This window comes from Sander lucioperca, chromosome 1 (genome assembly GCF_008315115.2).
Source record: "Sander lucioperca isolate FBNREF2018 chromosome 1, SLUC_FBN_1.2, whole genome shotgun sequence".
NCBI classification, from domain to species: domain Eukaryota; kingdom Metazoa; phylum Chordata; class Actinopteri; order Perciformes; family Percidae; genus Sander; species Sander lucioperca.
Genome location: NC_050173.1, coordinates 44,934,104 through 44,952,258, shown reverse-complemented (window position 1 = coordinate 44,952,258; position 18,155 = coordinate 44,934,104). Strand labels below are relative to the sequence as shown.

Sequence of the window (18,155 nt, the reverse complement as noted above, 5' to 3'; positions counted from 1 at the left end):
TTTTTTCGACATACTATACTATGACTTTTTTATGACTTTTTTCGACATACTATACTACGACTTTTTAATGACATTGTTTATATACTATACTATGACTTTTTTCCGACATGCTATACTATGACTTCATTTCGACAGTATACTATGTGACCTTTTATGACTTTATGACTTTTTAATGACTTTTTTTCGACATACTATACTACAACTTTTTATGACATAGTATACTATGGCTATTTTTCGACATACTATACTATGACTTTTTATGACTTTTTTTCAACATACTATACTATGGCTTTTTTTACTTTTTTACGACATACTATACTATGACTTTTTTTTGACTTTTCAACATACTATACTACGACATTTTATGACATACTATACTACGACTTTTTTTCCGACATACTTTACTATGAGTTTTTCTTTTTTTCAACATACTATACTACGACTTTTTATGACATACTATACTACGACTTTTTTTCAACATACTATACTATGACTCTTTTATGACTTTTTACTACATACTGTATACTATACTATGACTTTTTTCAACATACTATACTATGAATTTTTTATGACTTTTTCAACATACGATACTATGAGTTTTTTTAATCAAAATACTATATACTATGGCTTTTTTATGACTTTTTTTACGATATTTGTACACTTTGAGTTTTTTGACTTTTTTTCAACATACTATACTATGACTTTTTTATGACTTTTTTCAACATACTTTTATATGACTTTTTTTTCGACATACTATACTGTCTTTTTATGACTTTTACAAGGTAAAGCATCTTTCCATTTATTTTGATGGCATACATTTTTGTCTGTAAGGAAACTGACAATAATAGTGGTTGGGCACAGTTGCTTAACCCTATCAGTCCCAGCTTCATCCCAGTGACTTATATGTTGCCTTCTTACATCACTGATGTGCGTGGTTAAATTCAAATTACCCGTGATTTCCTCTGATAACACAAATCCTGTCTGGAGAAAGCTTTTTTTTTTTTACTTCTTTTCCGATAATGACAAAACCCACAGTGTGTGTGTGTGTGTGTGTGTGTTGTTATGCTGAGAACACAAAGCAGCAAGAATCAGTGTTCTTAGAAGATTATCTTTATTCATATTCTCTTTACAATATTGAAAAACAAAATGGAAAGACGGTATCTCAATAAAATCTCTCACAGAGAAACAACAGGGCAAAACATGGGGAGGCCCATATTGATAAAAAACCTTTTATGAATGAAAACAAATGTACCTTACATTCAAGTGACTCATATTCGGCACAAACAACAACAGCAACACACAGATACAGACTCTATGTACAACACAATACCTGTACACTATAAAGGTCTTTTTTGTACAGATATAGTACAGATACATTTTTTTCTTTCCGAAACAGCAATCATATTTAAACCACTAGTGATAGACAGACATTAAATTAACCCACAGCATACAACAACAATTGCATTTAAACTGCTGGGAGGATTTAGTTACACATTCTCAGATTTCACAAAATAAGAGATGGCGATGACACTGACCTAACAAATAAGGATTTATTTGAGAACAGCAGGAATGTAGTTACTCAAATGAAAATGTTGATTAGTGGGTATATTTTGGCGATTATAACAGCCTGGTTAAGATTAGCTTTTGGTTATGATACAACACTTTCCCTGCCCTTCAAAAATTCTCAATTCTTGCTTATGAAATTGCCTTACAATGCTTGGACTGAAACAACAAAAGCTAGCAAAAATACACGGTCAAATCTATGATGAAGGAAGTTTGATTCGGCACTCATTAAGGCCCATATTATTCATCCAGGATATTAAATTCAAAAGGCTTATCTGTTATTGGCTCAACACTGCCTACTGTGAGAGAGATTAGTAGTTTTTAAAATGAATTGCTTTGAGTTTTTTTTCTATTATATAAACTTGAAAGTTCCAAACCCTAATTTCTTTTAATCTTCCTTTTTCAGAACTAGTGCCAAAACTCAGCAAGACAGCAGTAAAAACAGCAGTGAATAAATATGTATTATTTGCAAAATGTGTGCTTTGATTTAGCCCCACTACACACACACTTGGGATGATAGAAATTAATGACACAGTTACAGAAAAAAACATTTTTCTTTGTGACTGTCAACCTATTTAACCCCATCTGAATCACCCTGATGTCTGTTAACACGTTACAACAAATGCCTTTTTCTGAAACAGGCAGTGCCCGTGTGTATTGTTTATCTCCCCAACCTCCAGGAAATGTGTAAACATTCAGTTACTATGATTTTGCATGCATCATCTGCATCCTTGACACGTTTACGTGGAGGCAGCAGCAGAAAACACTGTATACACACATTCGCCGAAATCCAAACAGCTGATTTGTCTTTTAGATGTGGCCTTCTGTCTGCCTTGACCTGACAGAGGTTAAGTGTTGTTTGGACAGCATAGTTGCCTGCTGACATTGGTTGTCATAGCGACCGAAGACATGAATAAATCTGATTTTAACTTAATGTATGAATACGAAGAATAGACTGCTGAAACGTCAATTTATACATAATGCATGTGGCTTTCTGTAGCTATGGTAACATATATATTGTACCTGAATAAATTACACAGAATGTGCGTTTGTTCAATCTACTAAAAGAGACAAATAATTGATTCCACAGCAGGTTTCTTTCAGTGAGTTCAGATAAGAAGAAAACACTGAGAAATCCATTCATTTTCTTTTAGAAATACCTTTAAGGAATTTTCGAAGCAGGTTGTCATTGCCATTTGTCATTTCTCAATTTTATAGACTAGAGGGTCTAATAAATATTTTAACGGAATTATTATTTGCCAACAACTATTGTTTAAAAAAACATGTTTAAGCAAACATGCCAAACAATTTCTAAATCCAGCTTAATCAGCATTAGATGTTGCTCGAAGTTCTTTCTTCTTTTCTTAAAAGAAATGTTCAGGAAGTCATTTTGTCTATAGTGATATTTAATTGTGAATATTGTGGCTCTTAACAGTTGATTTTGCTGCTCAGGCTAAACATGGACTCTACAATTCAGTACAAAACATTTACTTGTATAATATGTTGCATAATGCACGACAAACTCTTGACCAAAACAAGCATTTCTTTCATCTGAGGCTTGCACATTTACACCATTTAAAATGGTTGCATAGACATTTTTGTATGACTCTTCTTTAACTACTCCACATTAAATGTTGGCTTTATCACAGAGGGCAGCAACACTGTGGAGCTGAACTTTATCACAAACACCAACGTCTCCTCCAAAGAAAATACTGTAATCTAGTTCACGCTTATTAAAGTCCAAGAGGAGATGCTTTCACATTCAAAATCGACAGAATGTACCATAATGGAAACAGCATTGATACTAGTAACACTCAGAGTTAAAATACATAGTCACACGACTAACCTCACTTTGTGTTCATGGCTTCTTATCTTTTTTTTTTAATGAGGATCCAGCCCCCTTCATTGTAACAGACAGCGAGATTAAACAACAGCAACGGTAAGCAGATTAAAGAGTTCATTGAAATGTTTATCCATTTCTTGCATTTAGACATTTCTTGCAGTGCTTTTATGATAAAAGAAATTCCACGTTAACACAAACACACCGCATAACATGGATATGATAAACACTGTTTACCTTTCATACAGTGCAACACTCTAAAAGCTCTTTATCAGGATTTCATTAGATGTCTGAATGTCACATTGGCCACTGCAATGGCAACTGTGTTTTCCTCATGGCTGCTGTCTCCCATTCAATCACATCATTCGGTCCATAGCATGCATACCATTATCAATGTTTGGCAGAGCTGAAATTGATGGTTTTAGAGTGGCTGGCTTGTTCGAGAAGTGAAATGCAAGAGATATGCAGATGTGTGATGTTTAGAAAGCAGAATCCTCTTCTGAGAGTCAGATTCTCTCATGTTAAAGCTTAAAAAAAGTCTTGAGTTTTGCCTTATTTTGACAAAGAAACAGTCCACAGTCAAGTGAGTAATACGCTTCACAATTTCACAACCCTCACAAACTAACGAGTGCTCTTGGGGATGAACTTCTGCTGAACTCTCTCCGCAGAGGTAACCGAGGAGCACTGAATTACCCCCGTCTAGTCTGGCACAGTAGGACTACACTACTTTGAATCTCAAACACATGAAAGACATCTGAACGGTTCACATGGCACTTTCTTCTGTGAAAAAAAAAAGACTCGCAAGATCTCACAGTGAGAGAGTGCTGCGCTGCCGTTTCAAAGAGTCCTATCTGAGAGCTGTCCTTGCACACAAAGCTGCCTTAGAATGGAGTTGTAGAACACAGTGGCATGTACTTGCACTGTTTAGGTTCCCATATGAAACTAAAAGTGAGTAATCATTGAAAAGGACACAAATTGCCACAAAAAAAGCACGTAGGCTTTGAACCCAAACTTGGGTCTTAAAACATCACCTCCTCACAGCTCCCGTAATCGCTCTCCACCATGCTGGATGCTTCGTAGCTGCTCGGGTTCCTTCCTGCTGGTCTCGTTTGAGGCTGGGCGGGGTTGGGCGGCGGCGGCGGGTTGGCCTGCTCTGCGTACGACGGCATAGCCACGCTCAAACGCATGCTGAGTCTCTTGTAGCCTCCCGAGACATTGTCCAGGCTGCGGGCGTGCTGGGTGGGGTAGTAGCTGATGGCGGTGTACTCGTTGGGGCACTGGGAGCTGGGAAGAGGAAGCCCGTCGGGACCCAGGAAGTCGTCCAGATTCTGGTTGCTGTAGCAGGGCGGTAAGGGAGCGCGGCGGTCACATCGATCCAGTGGAAACGGGAAGCCGCCGAATCGAGAGTTCCGTCGCGAGTCCATGGTGGAGGTGGTGGAGTAGGTGTCCTCTACGATGTCAAACTGGGGGAACTCCTGGACTGCTGGGGGGCCGTAGTAGTTGGGGTCTGCTGGATAGACTGGTGAGAGAGCACAGACATGGAAAACATCAGAATCATTCATCCTGATACGATCTTTAGATCCACTAGTTGGTCACCAGTTGCTATGACCCAACAGATTATTGGGTATTATAATGTTGTGCTGACGGATTAGTCAATTTACCATTTAGTCTATCTACAGAAATTTGAGTAATTTATTAAGCAAAAATGTGAAACATTTGCCAGTTCCAGCTTCTCAAATGTAAGAATTAGCTGCTTATGTCACTGTAAAAGGAGTTTCTTTGCGTTACAGACTGCCGGTTGAACAAAACAAGCAAGGCGTCACTTTGGCTATGGGAAACAGGATAGGACATTTTTCAGTTTTTTGAACATTTTTATAGTGAATAATTGCTAAATCTAACTATACAATAATCGTTAGTTGCAGTACTAAGATCAAATAAACAAATGCTACAGTAAATAGGGCAAAGGGGTTCATCAATAATTGGTATTTGCAGGCAAGATAAAACGGATTTCTTTTTTTTTTGCATTAACACAAAAAATATCAAGTAGTAGTTTATTAAAGAATTGTGACAGACATTTGTACTACTACTATTATCAGTGCTCTTTGGAGCACTTTTGTCTATTATCAGCCAACTTATTCACAGATACCATACATTTGCAAAAGTTGTCTGTGTTAATTTGGCTGTGAAAACATTACTGTATGTCAGTGTGTCTGCAAGTCGACATCCACCAGAGTGAGAGGTTCACCACTTAGCTTTAAATAGCTGCCACATGAGTGACATCAGGCCACAGACTGAACAAACTACTCTCATCAACACGTATTGTCAATGAAAGATAAATACTAAAAAACACTGTGACAGTTGTTGCTGTGGGTGTGCATGACGGATATGAGCAAGTGTGGGGTTTTAAGACAGCTTTGGATATTTGCATATTAAATACTTCACTGTGGATTTGCAGAGGTGTCAGTTTCATTAGTGGAAGAGGAGGAGGGGAGATGTCTAAAGAAAGCTCAAGTCACCACATTTACTTTACTATTTTAGATAAATGACTGATCCAGACTTAAAAGTAGAATAATCCCCTCTGCTTGGATCAACAAAATTATAATACACTAATATTAAGACAATGCAAAGAAAACCTTGATGATAAGCTCCTGTGGATTTTTCTACATCCTTGTGTCTGCTCCTAACACTTTATCACTTACATATTTCCCTGAAAATAATCTCAAGCTAAATCCCCAACCTTGATAAAGGCCTACTTATCACGTCCATTTTATTGTGCTAATAAGAATTTACACCCAGTGGAGTGCCTTGGTAGCCGAGTAGTTACAGTGCACGCCATATAACCATAACGCCCCGAGGTCGATTCCGGGCTTGGAAAATATTCACTTGCACTTTAACTATTACAACATCTTAATAACTTATTGCATGTGTATGCATGTTTCAAGAACATGGCTATAATCTGCGAAATAGTCTCTGGAAGGAACTTGTTATGGTGGAACATGTGTACGTTCAAAAGTTGAATTACACCCCCCCCCCCCCCCCAATAATCCAAACTGGGCCTTTTCTGAATTTTTTTATCCTTTTCAATGTTTTTGCCGCTTTTCTCAGAGATTTTGTCGCCTTTTTTTTTTGGGGCAATTTTTTGCCTTTTTTAACTTTTTTTTTTTAAGTCTTTGGCTCTTCTTTCAAAGTTTTTGGTTCTTTTTAGGACATTTGTTTCCTTTTGACGTTTTTGTCTCTTTTCCGAGTTTTTTTTTCGACAATCTTTTTGATGTTTTTTTTTTTTTTTTTTAAATACATGCATACATGTCCCGGGACCTCCCTAGATAGTTGGAGATCTCAACCTCCCCAATGTTGAACCCAAAGTTACGCCCTCTCTCCCTCTCTTTAGGAAAGCTTTTACGTTCATTGAAGGAAACTCAAAGTGATATATTTTTGCATTAGCTATCGTGGCTAATAAGACCCCCGCTACACTGTTATTATTGATATTATTATAAAAGTATAACAGTGATAACAATAACCTAATAATTATAATGAACAAAAGAAGTGTCCTACAGTGTCGCAGCTTAGCTCACACTGTTTGACTGACAGGAAACACCCTGCAGCGATGAGCGCTTAGCAGAAGAGATGGGAGGCAAAATCTGAAAATATAAATGAGCTTTCTCGAGGATTACCACTTCAAATTCCTGCCCTTCATCCCCAAATTCTCAAAGTAACAAGGCGGCATTATGCAGTTTGTTCAAACAAAACAACATAAAAAAGCCTCCTGCTGTCGCTTGAACTACTGAAAATACTAAGCAGACTCCTAGCTGCTTGTGCTATGAGACAGAGAGAGAAACTGAGACAAAGTAGCAGAGAGAGAAAGGGAGAGAAAGCATCAGGGAAAGAATTTGAGACAAGAGAAGAAGACTGAAAAGACAGAGCGAGTGATGGAGAGTGTGAAAGAGAGATAAAGGTCAAAGGGAGAGACGGATAGATAAGGGGGAAGGCAAGAGAGACAAACAGAATAGATAAGAGGGAAAAGGAGGGAGACAAAGTGAAAGAGAAAGAGACAAGTATTTGCACAATGATAATGTTTCAAGGCATAAGAGATGAAAAACTAACAGCTACTTTAAATCTCCCTCTGTAGACCTAATAGACATCAAAGGGATTTGGCATGGCTTGATAATTATTCAATAAATAGTTAGGAACAAGAGATGTTTCTTTTCTTAGGCTGGAAAGAGCAGGGAACTTTGATCACTGACACAGGCTGAAAAATGGTTGATAAATTGGTTATTAAATTTATTACACCAAACTGAGTTCTCCTTCGAGCTAACTTTTTATCTGAAGCTTAAGTCCAAGTCGGAATATAATGCCTCTGAAAAGGAATTCAAGGCCTCATGAAATGTGGATCAAAGAATCTACTATGCAAAGATCATTGTATATTTAAAGGCTTTTGGCATTTTACTAATAATTTATATCAAAATGTCACCACAGTACACATTAATGCCTGTATTGGGGATTCTTCTCGGTTTTGGTTGGCTGCTGAGCTGGAAAGTTTTAGCAACGTGTATTTAAATTCACTGGCATTTCTCTTTAACTAAGTATGCTTCTAGTCTTTTCCCTAAATTTGTGTTTTAAACAGCCTTAAAAAGGACATTAAAAATTATGATTTGTTGAAAATAACCTCTAAACATGAAGGGTTGAGAGGGGCTGACGCAGGGCAGAGCAAAAATCTGATTTGAGAGCTGAAATTCAACTGCATCTGATTTTGAGGCTGTCATCCATCCTGCATGTTTAAACAGCAGTCTCGGGCGCCTAGGGTAGCTCACCTGGTAGAGCAGGCGCCCATATATAGAGGTTTACTCCTCGGCGCAGCGGCCGCAGGTTTGACTCTGCCCTGCGGCCCTTTGCTGCATGTCATCCCCCCCTCCCTCTCTCTCCCCTTTCATGTATTCAGCTGTCCTATATAAATAGGGCCTAAATGCCTCTCCTCTTACCTTTTAAAAATCTCAATCTTTAAAAAACTGCAGTCTCAGTGTGGCCCTTTCGGCTTTTAGTTCGTATCGAAAAAAAAACTATTCAGAAAATATACAGAAAATAAAACAATATTTGGTGCCAACATTTATCCTTCTGCCCATACTTCTGCTAAATAATGACAGTAACAGTGGTTTTGACAGATCACAAGCCAGGTACAGTACATATTTTCTATTGCAGTCTCTTCAAACCAGTATTCAAGTAGTTTAAATACTTGTGCTCACATGTTCTCTTTTTGCTTTTCGCTTTCTCTCTCCAGCACAATGTCATTTTATCATCTTGGCATTTGACAGCCAAACATGGCTTCATAATGGCTGATAGTTGATGGGGTTCTGTGATTGGATGCTTCATCACCAATTCAATAACAGTGATGGTGATAAAAGGCAAAGGCCCCATATTAAGTCAATAATCCAGAATGTGTTAACCATTTAAAGCATCACCGACACACAGAACATGTCAGGTGTAGTTAAGATAAATGAAACTAATCATTTTCAGGGTCACAGGGCGAACAAAAAGCAAAGTGTAGAGTGCTCAGCCACAGTCCGGGATAACGACTACAGGAACGTGTCCTTTATTCTCCGCGATAAGGTCTAACAGATGAATGACCTGCCAGGCTAGTGTTGCCTGGGGAGCGATGGAATGGCGAATGCCTGATCTGCCTGTATTCATCTGTCTCGAGAACATAGCAGCGCGGCACATTGATCCGATACATGAAAACAAATTGCAGCACACAAAAGGAGAGACAGAGTGTGAAAAAGGTAAGAGAGCAGAGACAGACAGAGAGCATGAGGGAATAACAAAAGAGGAGAAAGGAATTGAGTGAGTGTGATAGAAGGAAGGAGAAGGAGAGAAATAGACCGGAGAGAGATAGAGGGAGGGATACATGTAAGAAAGGTGGAAAACAATGAAAAAGAGGGTGCAATAGAAAAAGGTGAAAAAAGATTAGGAGAATGACAGATAAGAAGATAAAAAAGGGGGAATGTGAAAAAGAACGAAAATTGCACAAACTTGTAAATTTCACAATGAATGTCATCCGCTCACAGGTGTGCGTTCAAGAGATTGGGTCATTAGTAAAATTGGCCCCAAATTGCCACATTAAGCTACCTTTTTGTGGTTTTGTTTCATGCAATAAAATGTCATTTCCCATTTATACACTGGTATTTATAAAAGAGGAACATGTGATGAGAATGTGTGCATGGGTGGTAGAGATTAAATATGAGTGACTGAATGTTTGACTACAATTAAACATTGTTTTACAGCGGTTTTGTGAAATGTCAATTAAAGGCACATTTATATACTTAACTTTGAATGATTACCTTTGACTGATCAATTGTGTCATTCTTTGGCTTTACACTGGATGCATGAATTTCAATTGGCAAGCACATTTCACTTAGCAACAAATGTGTTTGTGAGAGGGGTTCTTGCATGAGGCCCAGTGAGAGGGGTTAAGAAAAGGGGTGAGAGAAAAGGACTGCAAAATAAAAGATATGTGGGGGAGCAAAAAAATACAAGGGACAAAATAGAGGGAGAGAAAACAGAAACGGGAGGTATTTAGAGAGGGAGGTGGGAGAAGAGAGTGGTCAATAAGGGATGGAAATAAAGAATATAGAACGAGAGAAGTATAGAACATAGAACAAGGTCATATAGGAATAAAGAGGAGAGAGAGATGGAGGCAAAGAGGATCGCAGAAAGAGAAAGTGGGAAATAAAACATGCTGAGAGATGAAACCGGGAAATCACTTTATTCCCTGATGTTGTTATCGCTTCCCATCGCCCTCATCATATGAGTGTTTCATCTTCCAGAGTTTTATTAGCGTCGCTTGTTGACAGACGACTCTACACGCAGTCCGCTGTTACTCCCAATGCACCACCCTAATGACAATTCATTTTTAAATTAAATTTATTTGTTTACAATGACCGTGAGTGACTGAATCATTCAGCCTGTTCTGACCTTCTGTATAACAGTGGCTGTGAAGCACAACAGGCGATTTAGTTAACAGTTTTTTTTTCCCCCTCAATTGACATTTTTTTTTGAGTGTTGCAGTTAGATTTTTTTTTTTTTTAACAATAGGTTGAAATTAACTGTCCTTAAAGGTGCTGTAGGTAGGATTGTGAAGATCCAGGACATAGCCAAAAAATCTGAAAATCGACAACTTCTCAGTCCCTCCCCCTGCTGAAGCCTAAAACGGTCTCCTAAGCCCCTTCCCCCCACAAGGGAGAATGAATGTGTGTGCATGAGCAGTGATTGACACGCAGTTAGACACCCCCCCTGGAAATCTCAGTCATTCCGAATCTTGCAGAGACGGAGAGCATAGGTATATGTTAGGAGATAACATAGGCACAGGCTAATTATTGAATACTAAAATGCTAGTTAACATTAGTAATTAAACTTAAACAGCTAATGGAAGTCAAAACTGCCTGTGAGCTTCTCCTGTACTATACAGTAATTTGTCTACTATGCGACAGTAAGTCTCGTGGTTATGACACAATCGTTAGCCTATTTTTACAAAAACGCCTGCTACGGGACCATAACGTGAGGTACAAGGTAATGGAGCCTTTTATACAGTGTCGTGTTTCTTTAGAAATAAACAATAGACAAATAGAGTCTTTTAAACGCTATCGTAAAGTTATTCTCTGTCAAAGTGAGGCCAAAATGAATGGGAGTCAATGGAATGCTAACGGCAGGTGATGGCTTGTTAGCATCAAAATGTCTCCATAGGAGCTACACTTTGCGGATGCTTGCTTACCCCCTTGGTGATTTATATAATACCAACCTGTCAGTGCTCTCTGATGGACACAAGTGTACACGCTCAATATCACAATGTTCATCATACTAAAATCATAAATACACACACAGACACACACCTTCATAATCCCAGTGGTTCTTCCTGATGGAGTCGTTGTCGGAGCTGGACGGTGGCCTGGGAGGGAGGTTTGGGGCAACACTGCACACAACCGGCCCCTGCGTCTTTGGATAGCAAACCTCGCCGCCTGACGAAATGATCTGGCTGCGTGGGCGAAGAGACCGGAACGGCGTCTGGTCGAGGTCGTTGGTGGGACCGACCAGTGAGCTCATCTCTATGGGGCTCACTTCCTGGTTGTTGGCTTTGAGGCTCTTGGCCAGACTGGGTTGGAAGTAGCTGAGGGTGTGAAAAGATATGTTTTAGTTAAATATTAATCTTAGGGGATTTCCCATGCCTTTATAAGGCCTTTTTGGACACCACCTAAGTGGAATGAATTTAAAGGTACTTTATTGTCACATACACATACATATAGTGAACTTCATTCTCTGCATTTATCCCATCCCTTAAAGGTGCCGTAGGTAGGATTGTGAAGATCCAGGACTTAGCCAAATAATTTGAACATTGACAACTTCTCAATCCCTCCCCCCTTTCCGCTAAAGCCCAAAACGGTCTCCTAAGCCCCTCCTCCCACAAGGGAGAATGAATGCGTGTGCATGAGCAGTGATTGACACGCAGTTAGACACCCCCCTGGCCCTGATTGGTGCATCTGAACCTCCCTGTTCAGATGCATGGTGGATTTTTGCAAATCACACTACAGGTTGTATGTGGTGCCAGAGTAGCCAGATTGTTTTTGTAAATTACCTGCTCCATGTAGTTCTACTGGAACATAGGGTCAGTTTCAGCAAATATGACAGAAAGTTAGTTTTATAAGGCTTACCTACTGCACCTTTAAGGGAGCTGTAGGCAGCCATTTACAGCGCCCAGGGACCAACTCCAGATCTGAGCCAGTGCCTTGATCAAGGGCACTGACTGGTGAAGCTAGTACAGTTTTTTGATGGTGGGGGAAACTGGAGCACCCGGAGGAAACCCATGCAAATATGGGGAGAACATACAAACTCCACACAGAAAGGCCCAGAACGACCTGGATTCAAACCCAGAACCATCTTGCTATGAGGCGACAGTGCTAACCATTGGGCCACCATGCTGCCTAGTAAAATCAATGTAAGCATTAAAAATAATTAAAAGACCTTTCTCAGATCTAATGATTGTAGTTGGTCCCCAGTGGACATCTTTAGCAAGTTCTGTCTTTATTAAGCTTATTATGAGTTATTTATTTAATATATCCTCTAGCTTTGCCAACGTTTTAGACACAGATACTGCATATTAATCAAGTAGTAAGGTAATAAGGTAATAAAAATGGAAAGACGTAACATTTCTTGATGGAGGAACCCTAAACCCTCAGCCAAATATGTGCACCTACAGTAAGTCTTCCACAAACCTAGGGAAAACACTGAATCTTTGTGGAGTTATTACAGATACGCCTTCTTTAGTAACTAGGCTTCTGTTTATCAATGTTTGATTTGGAAGAAGGCTTGTTGTGTTGGACAGATATGGATAATAATGCTGCTCGGTGTTGCTGAAAACACAGTTTGTTAACCCTAATACAGTTTGTCAGGGCTATGTGCTGGTTCTGCTGGTTTTATACATCCTTTGCCCTCCAGTGGTTAACAATCGATTCATCCAGCTTTAACTACATGTTTGAGATGTTGGAGGAGAACGGGAAAAAAATAAAGTTTCAGAAATTGGGGAGCAGATCCATTTTTAGCCTGCAGTGTTACAAGTAAAGCATCTTTCCAAGAAAAAGTGTTTCTTCTGACGTCCCTGTACAACTTCACAGTTCATTTAAGAAATTTGTTTTTCTGATGAAATCAAATTCTCCAGTTTGTTTTTCTTGCTGGTCGGCTACTTCCCTCTTTGATTTCCATTGGATGTACAAAGGCTTTATAACATTACACAGCGCAGAAAGTCAAGAAAGCTGCAGGAGAGTTTTTGCTATTTGTGCTGCTGGAAAAGAGTTGTTTCAACACTTTGTGGGAGTGACAACTACTAACGAGCATGTGAACAGTCTAGTGTAGCTTTTGTCTTAACATATAACCTGGACTAGTGAAATATGTTGAGGAGTTTTGAACTTCATTTTAGAAATATGTACTCTTACCCATTGGAGTCCTGGACACAGATGGGCTTTTTCTTCTTCTGCTGTACGTAACGTTTCCTGATGCAAACAAAGATGCCAACCAAGAAGAGCAATCCAAGCACGCTGACACTGATCTCCATAATTTCCATGTAGCCAATCATTGGAGATACCTGATAGGACGGACAGGACAATTGATAGAATGAGTATAATTTAAGGCACCTATGGCTGTTAAATGTAATTTCCCTCAACAGTTATCCTAATAACTAAGAATTGTGTGATACTTTCACTGAAAAAAAAAACAGTAAATAAAGTCATTATTTGTTGTCCTGGCTGACCTGATGCAGCGGGTCGCAGTGGATGGTGCCATCAGTGACTTTGCAACCAAAGCTTTCAGGACACGGATTGGGCAAACACTGATTGTCACACCTGTAGGAGTGAAGGTGGATTTAGGAGATTTGGAGATGACAAGAATGATCATAATTATATGCTGTAGTTTTGTAGTGTGCATGTTATTTGACAGATCCTGGTTAACTGCATACACCTCAATGTTCATCAGTTCTTTGTCCTCATCCTAAAATGCTGACATTTTGGATGTAGGGTCATATAGCACAGCTTTAGCATGTACTTCTAGGGACATTTCGTTCACAATCAAGAGTGCTAGAGTGAAGAGCAGCACATAGGCTTCCACCTTCGCCTGAGAGTCAAAGTTACATTTTACTGATGATGCTGAGAGCTTCACCGCGGGCCTCCATCTTCCAGGCCCAGGCATGGAAAACGACCCTGGGGTTCGACTGGCAGAGCTCTGATTGCTAAGTGCCGCTGCTGCGATACTGACAAAACTCATCATCATGTTGTTTTCCATAAAACTGCCTGGTGTTTAACGTTACCCACTCATTCCCCAGGTGTTGAATTCCCTTGCTGTCGAGCAATGAAAGTATATTCCAGCAGTTACAGAGCGAAATACTGCATCTGCTTTTATTTTTCTTGGACAGAGAGTTTGGTTCAGAGAGTTTTTTTTTTTTTTTTTTTTTTCTTTTTTTCGATGAACTGAGTTGTGAAGTGCTGTATTTTCTTTGTATTGGACATCGTTTTACTGGATGATGGATGTTGGTTTGTGTGGATGGAATTCAATCAACATACACAGACATTGTCAATACATTTCCCTCTTAGTTGTTGCTGTCCTCTGCACAGACTGATTTCAATGTGAAGATAACTACCAGACCGCGTCAAAAACCTGCTGAGCATGATAAAACATTTAACTGTGTGTTTTACAAGTCACACGGCGAACTCCCACTTCCTGCAATTAGGATCCACCAGCGGTCATTTTTAATTCAAACCCCCATCTGGAACATGGATCGCTGTCAATACCTGCGAGGAGCGACGCAATCCCATGGGCAGCCTTATTGAAAGGAGGAATATGCAAATGATAAACATGAGCATTCTCTTTGTCAGCCGTTTGTGGTGTAAGGGGAATATACAATTAGCTCTTTGTAGGGTGATGAATAACCGTGTGTGTGTGTGTGTGTGTGTGTGTGTGTGTGTGTGTGTGTTATAGTTGGAGTATGTGTCCAACCACATGTATATAATAATGGTGTTTGTATTTAGTTAGCCCTGTTGGAATCATGATAATACCTCTGTGTAGCTAATTATGAATTTGTGTGTAATCTGTTTGACCACAATACATACTTCACTGATTAATCTTTTGCTTTGATTACTTGATTAATCATTTAGTCTAGGAAATGTCAACAGGAATGGAAACCTTAGTTTTTTTAGAAAATGGCTCAAACTGAGCAAATCTCAATCAAGATAGTTGGTAATTAATGTAATAGTTGACAACTAATCAATTCATCTTTGCAGCTGTAGCTGAGTGCTGATATGTGGGATATATTAGGGATAAAGGGCGAGGTTGAGGTAGTTTGAATATTGAACGTCTTTACATATCTCGGGGATTTTCATTATACATATATAGAAGATTTAGAAGTCAGGAGTCGCCTAGTTATTTGAATGTTCTGTAAAAGCTTCTGAAACAGCTTTTTAATGAATATTGGACACTAAAATGCTCCAGTAAAAGCACAATAATCAAATATTTATTGTCATATACATTAGCTCATGAAGGAAGGTTAACACAGCACACGTCCAACTACTGCATGTAAGTCAAGAATATGTTAAAAATGCATTACTGATTAAAAAAGTGTATAAATAAAAATGTGTGTGTATGTGTGTGTGTGTGTGTGTGTGTGTGTGTGTGTATACCCTGCTTCGGGGTTGTCCAGCGAGCAGTTGCACATGTAACCCTGAGCCTTGGGCACACACACCCTGCCGTGGGGACACGGTTGAGAGGCGCACGGGTTATCGGCCAGCTCGCAGCGGGCGCCTCGTAAGAGTCCTGCACATCTGCAGCGCGGCTCTGCAGAGTAAACACAACACACCCAGACATCTGAGACAAGAGCCACTGATCCTCAGGTTTGCCCCACAGCCAGGAAATAATCACAGCAAAATGTCAAAGAGATCTAGCAAGAGAACACCAGAGTGAGAGATATTTAAAGGGAAACATGTGTTGTTGCTTTATTTATTTCTGTGCATAAGTGGTCAAAAAACAGAGATTGTCCTGTAGTTTTCAAACTGGACGGGGGTTGAGAGAGAGTTTTTTAAGTAGGGGTGGAACTACATGGGTATGGGCCGGTTCAAAAATTACAATTCCTGTAGAATCGTTTCTTTATTGGAATTGTTTGGAATCCTTTAGAGGATTTGGTTTCAAATCATCGCTTCCCAATTTAACATGCGCAAGTTTTGGTTTCCGAAGCGGTCAGGGGCTTGTTGTGTTGCAGTCTTGGAGCACAGTAAGCAGCGCTCTAGTGTGGCTTTATTTTACATTGAAAAAGCCCGGTAAAACTGCAAACCGCCATTGAATCAAAATAAAACTTATTCGTGAAAATAGGCATGTGACCCGTTTCAACTCCACCCCTCAAAGAATTGGAATTGAGAATCAATAAGAACCGGAATCGAAAGGAAGAATCGGAATTGGAATCAGAATTGTTCAAATCCAAACGATTCCCATCCCTACATATCGCAATACCGCAATACCGTAATACCGTAATACCGTAATACCGTAAAACTGTGATTTTTTTGCAGGTTATCATATCGTCAGAATCTTATACCGGCCCATGTCTAGGTTTAACACTAACTTTTTTGAATTATTCAGAAACGGATCCAGATTAGAGAGAAAGGTTGATAATAGAGAGCAGGATGGAAGGACAGATTTAAGATATTTTGTGGGGACTGTATCACAGGGACTAGAGGAGGAGGGCATATGAGCAACAGTATTTAAAAGGCTCTGCAGGGAGAGAAATCAGTCAGTGGGAACACAGGATAAGTGGTCAAAGACAGACAACTTCCAGCAGCAACAAACAAATCTGTTATTAGAAATGGTTTCACTGGTCTAAGATATCAACAGTAAACATCACATTTTGTCACTCGCCCAGAATCAAGAAGTAAGAGCCTTTTCTAGATCTGCCATTTTTTGACATTATATTTGTGTCTCAATAAACCGATGCCTAACACTGACAACTTACTATCTTCATCTTCACTCTTACCTTCTTTTACTTCAAACCCATTTTTACTATCTCAGAAGGCAAAGTTGATGCCTCAATAAAACAGTTGGGGAACAACTTTATATTCTGCAGTAAAAATTGAAGAAACATTCACAGCCTCTCTTTTTACCACCTTTCTGATTACCTTTTCTTGACCTGAAAGGATCTTTTGGGAAATAATATTTATTTGTTGTTCGGCATTGCACCCCTGATTTTTTTTCCTGAAGCGTAACGTGACAATTTAACTGATGATGAATAAAGTCCAGAGAAAAAGTAATACCTGGCTGTAACCTTGTGTCCTGTATCCACAGTGGAACAGCGAACATTTTCTTTTGATACTGAAGGAGAATAAGCAGTTCAGTGACCAGTAAACCCAAAATACGAACAGGCGTTTTTGACAACAGCTTTACGGTTCGTTTGTTTACTGTTCATCCAAAGCACAGAGATCTACGGTATATCTCTATATCTGCAGCTTTATGTTTGGTTTCATTGGCCACCATCTTAGAAAAAGAAAAACATACTGCCTGCATTCGTGCTACAGTATCGCAGAGACTATTATGAGAATTATTATGAGAATAATATCATTTTATCACAGCTGCTATTTGAAGTTAAGAATAGTCAAGCCACCAGACAGTGTCTTTTGTAAAACACAATTGCAAAAAAAGACGTAGGAAGCCTCTGAGACACCAATTTTTTATCTTTTGTGTCTTGACAAGAACTGATGCATTTGGCCGATTAGAGATAACCAACAATGGCAATAATCAGGCAGGCACATAAAGGGCTGAGAGCCTGATAAGAATTTCAGGTCAAACTAATCTTTCTTGGCTTGTGCCTGACTGAGAGGGTGAACTGCAGCTTGAAGAACTTTGAAACTTAGAAACTGAAATACTTTTAACTGAATACGTTCTACTTCTTCCTTCTGAAATAATAAGAACCTGACATTACAAACTTGCAGAGGATTAGCTGAGAATTTTGGGCCCCAATCCCCTTTTTTTTTTAAGGATTACGCTGGTGTTATCCTATATTTATCTTATAGTCAAGAAATCCTATAACACGGCACAAAGGTTGTTTCTACAAAGAAGGGAAATTGTGTATTGTTTGGTATGGTTTTCAGCCGCTGATTAATCCTCACCTGGAGGTCTCACGTTTCCCACTTAAGACAGCCTGGACCTTCAAGGATTAAAATTGATCTATTTTTAGTCTGTCAATCAC

The 18,155-nt window shown here is 39.2% G+C and overlaps 1 protein-coding gene across 3 annotated transcripts in view; it reads right to left on the bottom strand.

Moving 5' to 3' along the window:
• Positions 1–2,801: 2,801 nt before the first annotated feature.
• The window catches only part of fat2 (FAT atypical cadherin 2), a 123,921-nt gene continuing 108,567 nt past the window's right edge, over positions 2,802–18,155 (bottom strand). The window contains exons 24-28 of one of the 3 annotated variants that reach the window (XM_036004745.1): positions 15,607–15,760; positions 13,689–13,779; positions 13,375–13,523; positions 11,281–11,555; positions 2,802–4,922 (exon numbers count right to left, since the gene is read on the bottom strand). In XM_036004745.1, the coding sequence (XP_035860638.1) occupies positions 4,423–4,922; positions 11,281–11,555; positions 13,375–13,523; positions 13,689–13,779; positions 15,607–15,760 (1,169 nt within the window). In that variant the 3' untranslated portion in view covers positions 2,802–4,422. Of the gene's footprint in view, positions 4,923–11,280; positions 11,556–13,372; positions 13,524–13,688; positions 13,780–15,606; positions 15,761–18,155 lie in introns of those variants that run through there. The other 2 variants (XM_031317108.2, XM_031317109.2) reach the window with 2 other exon arrangements.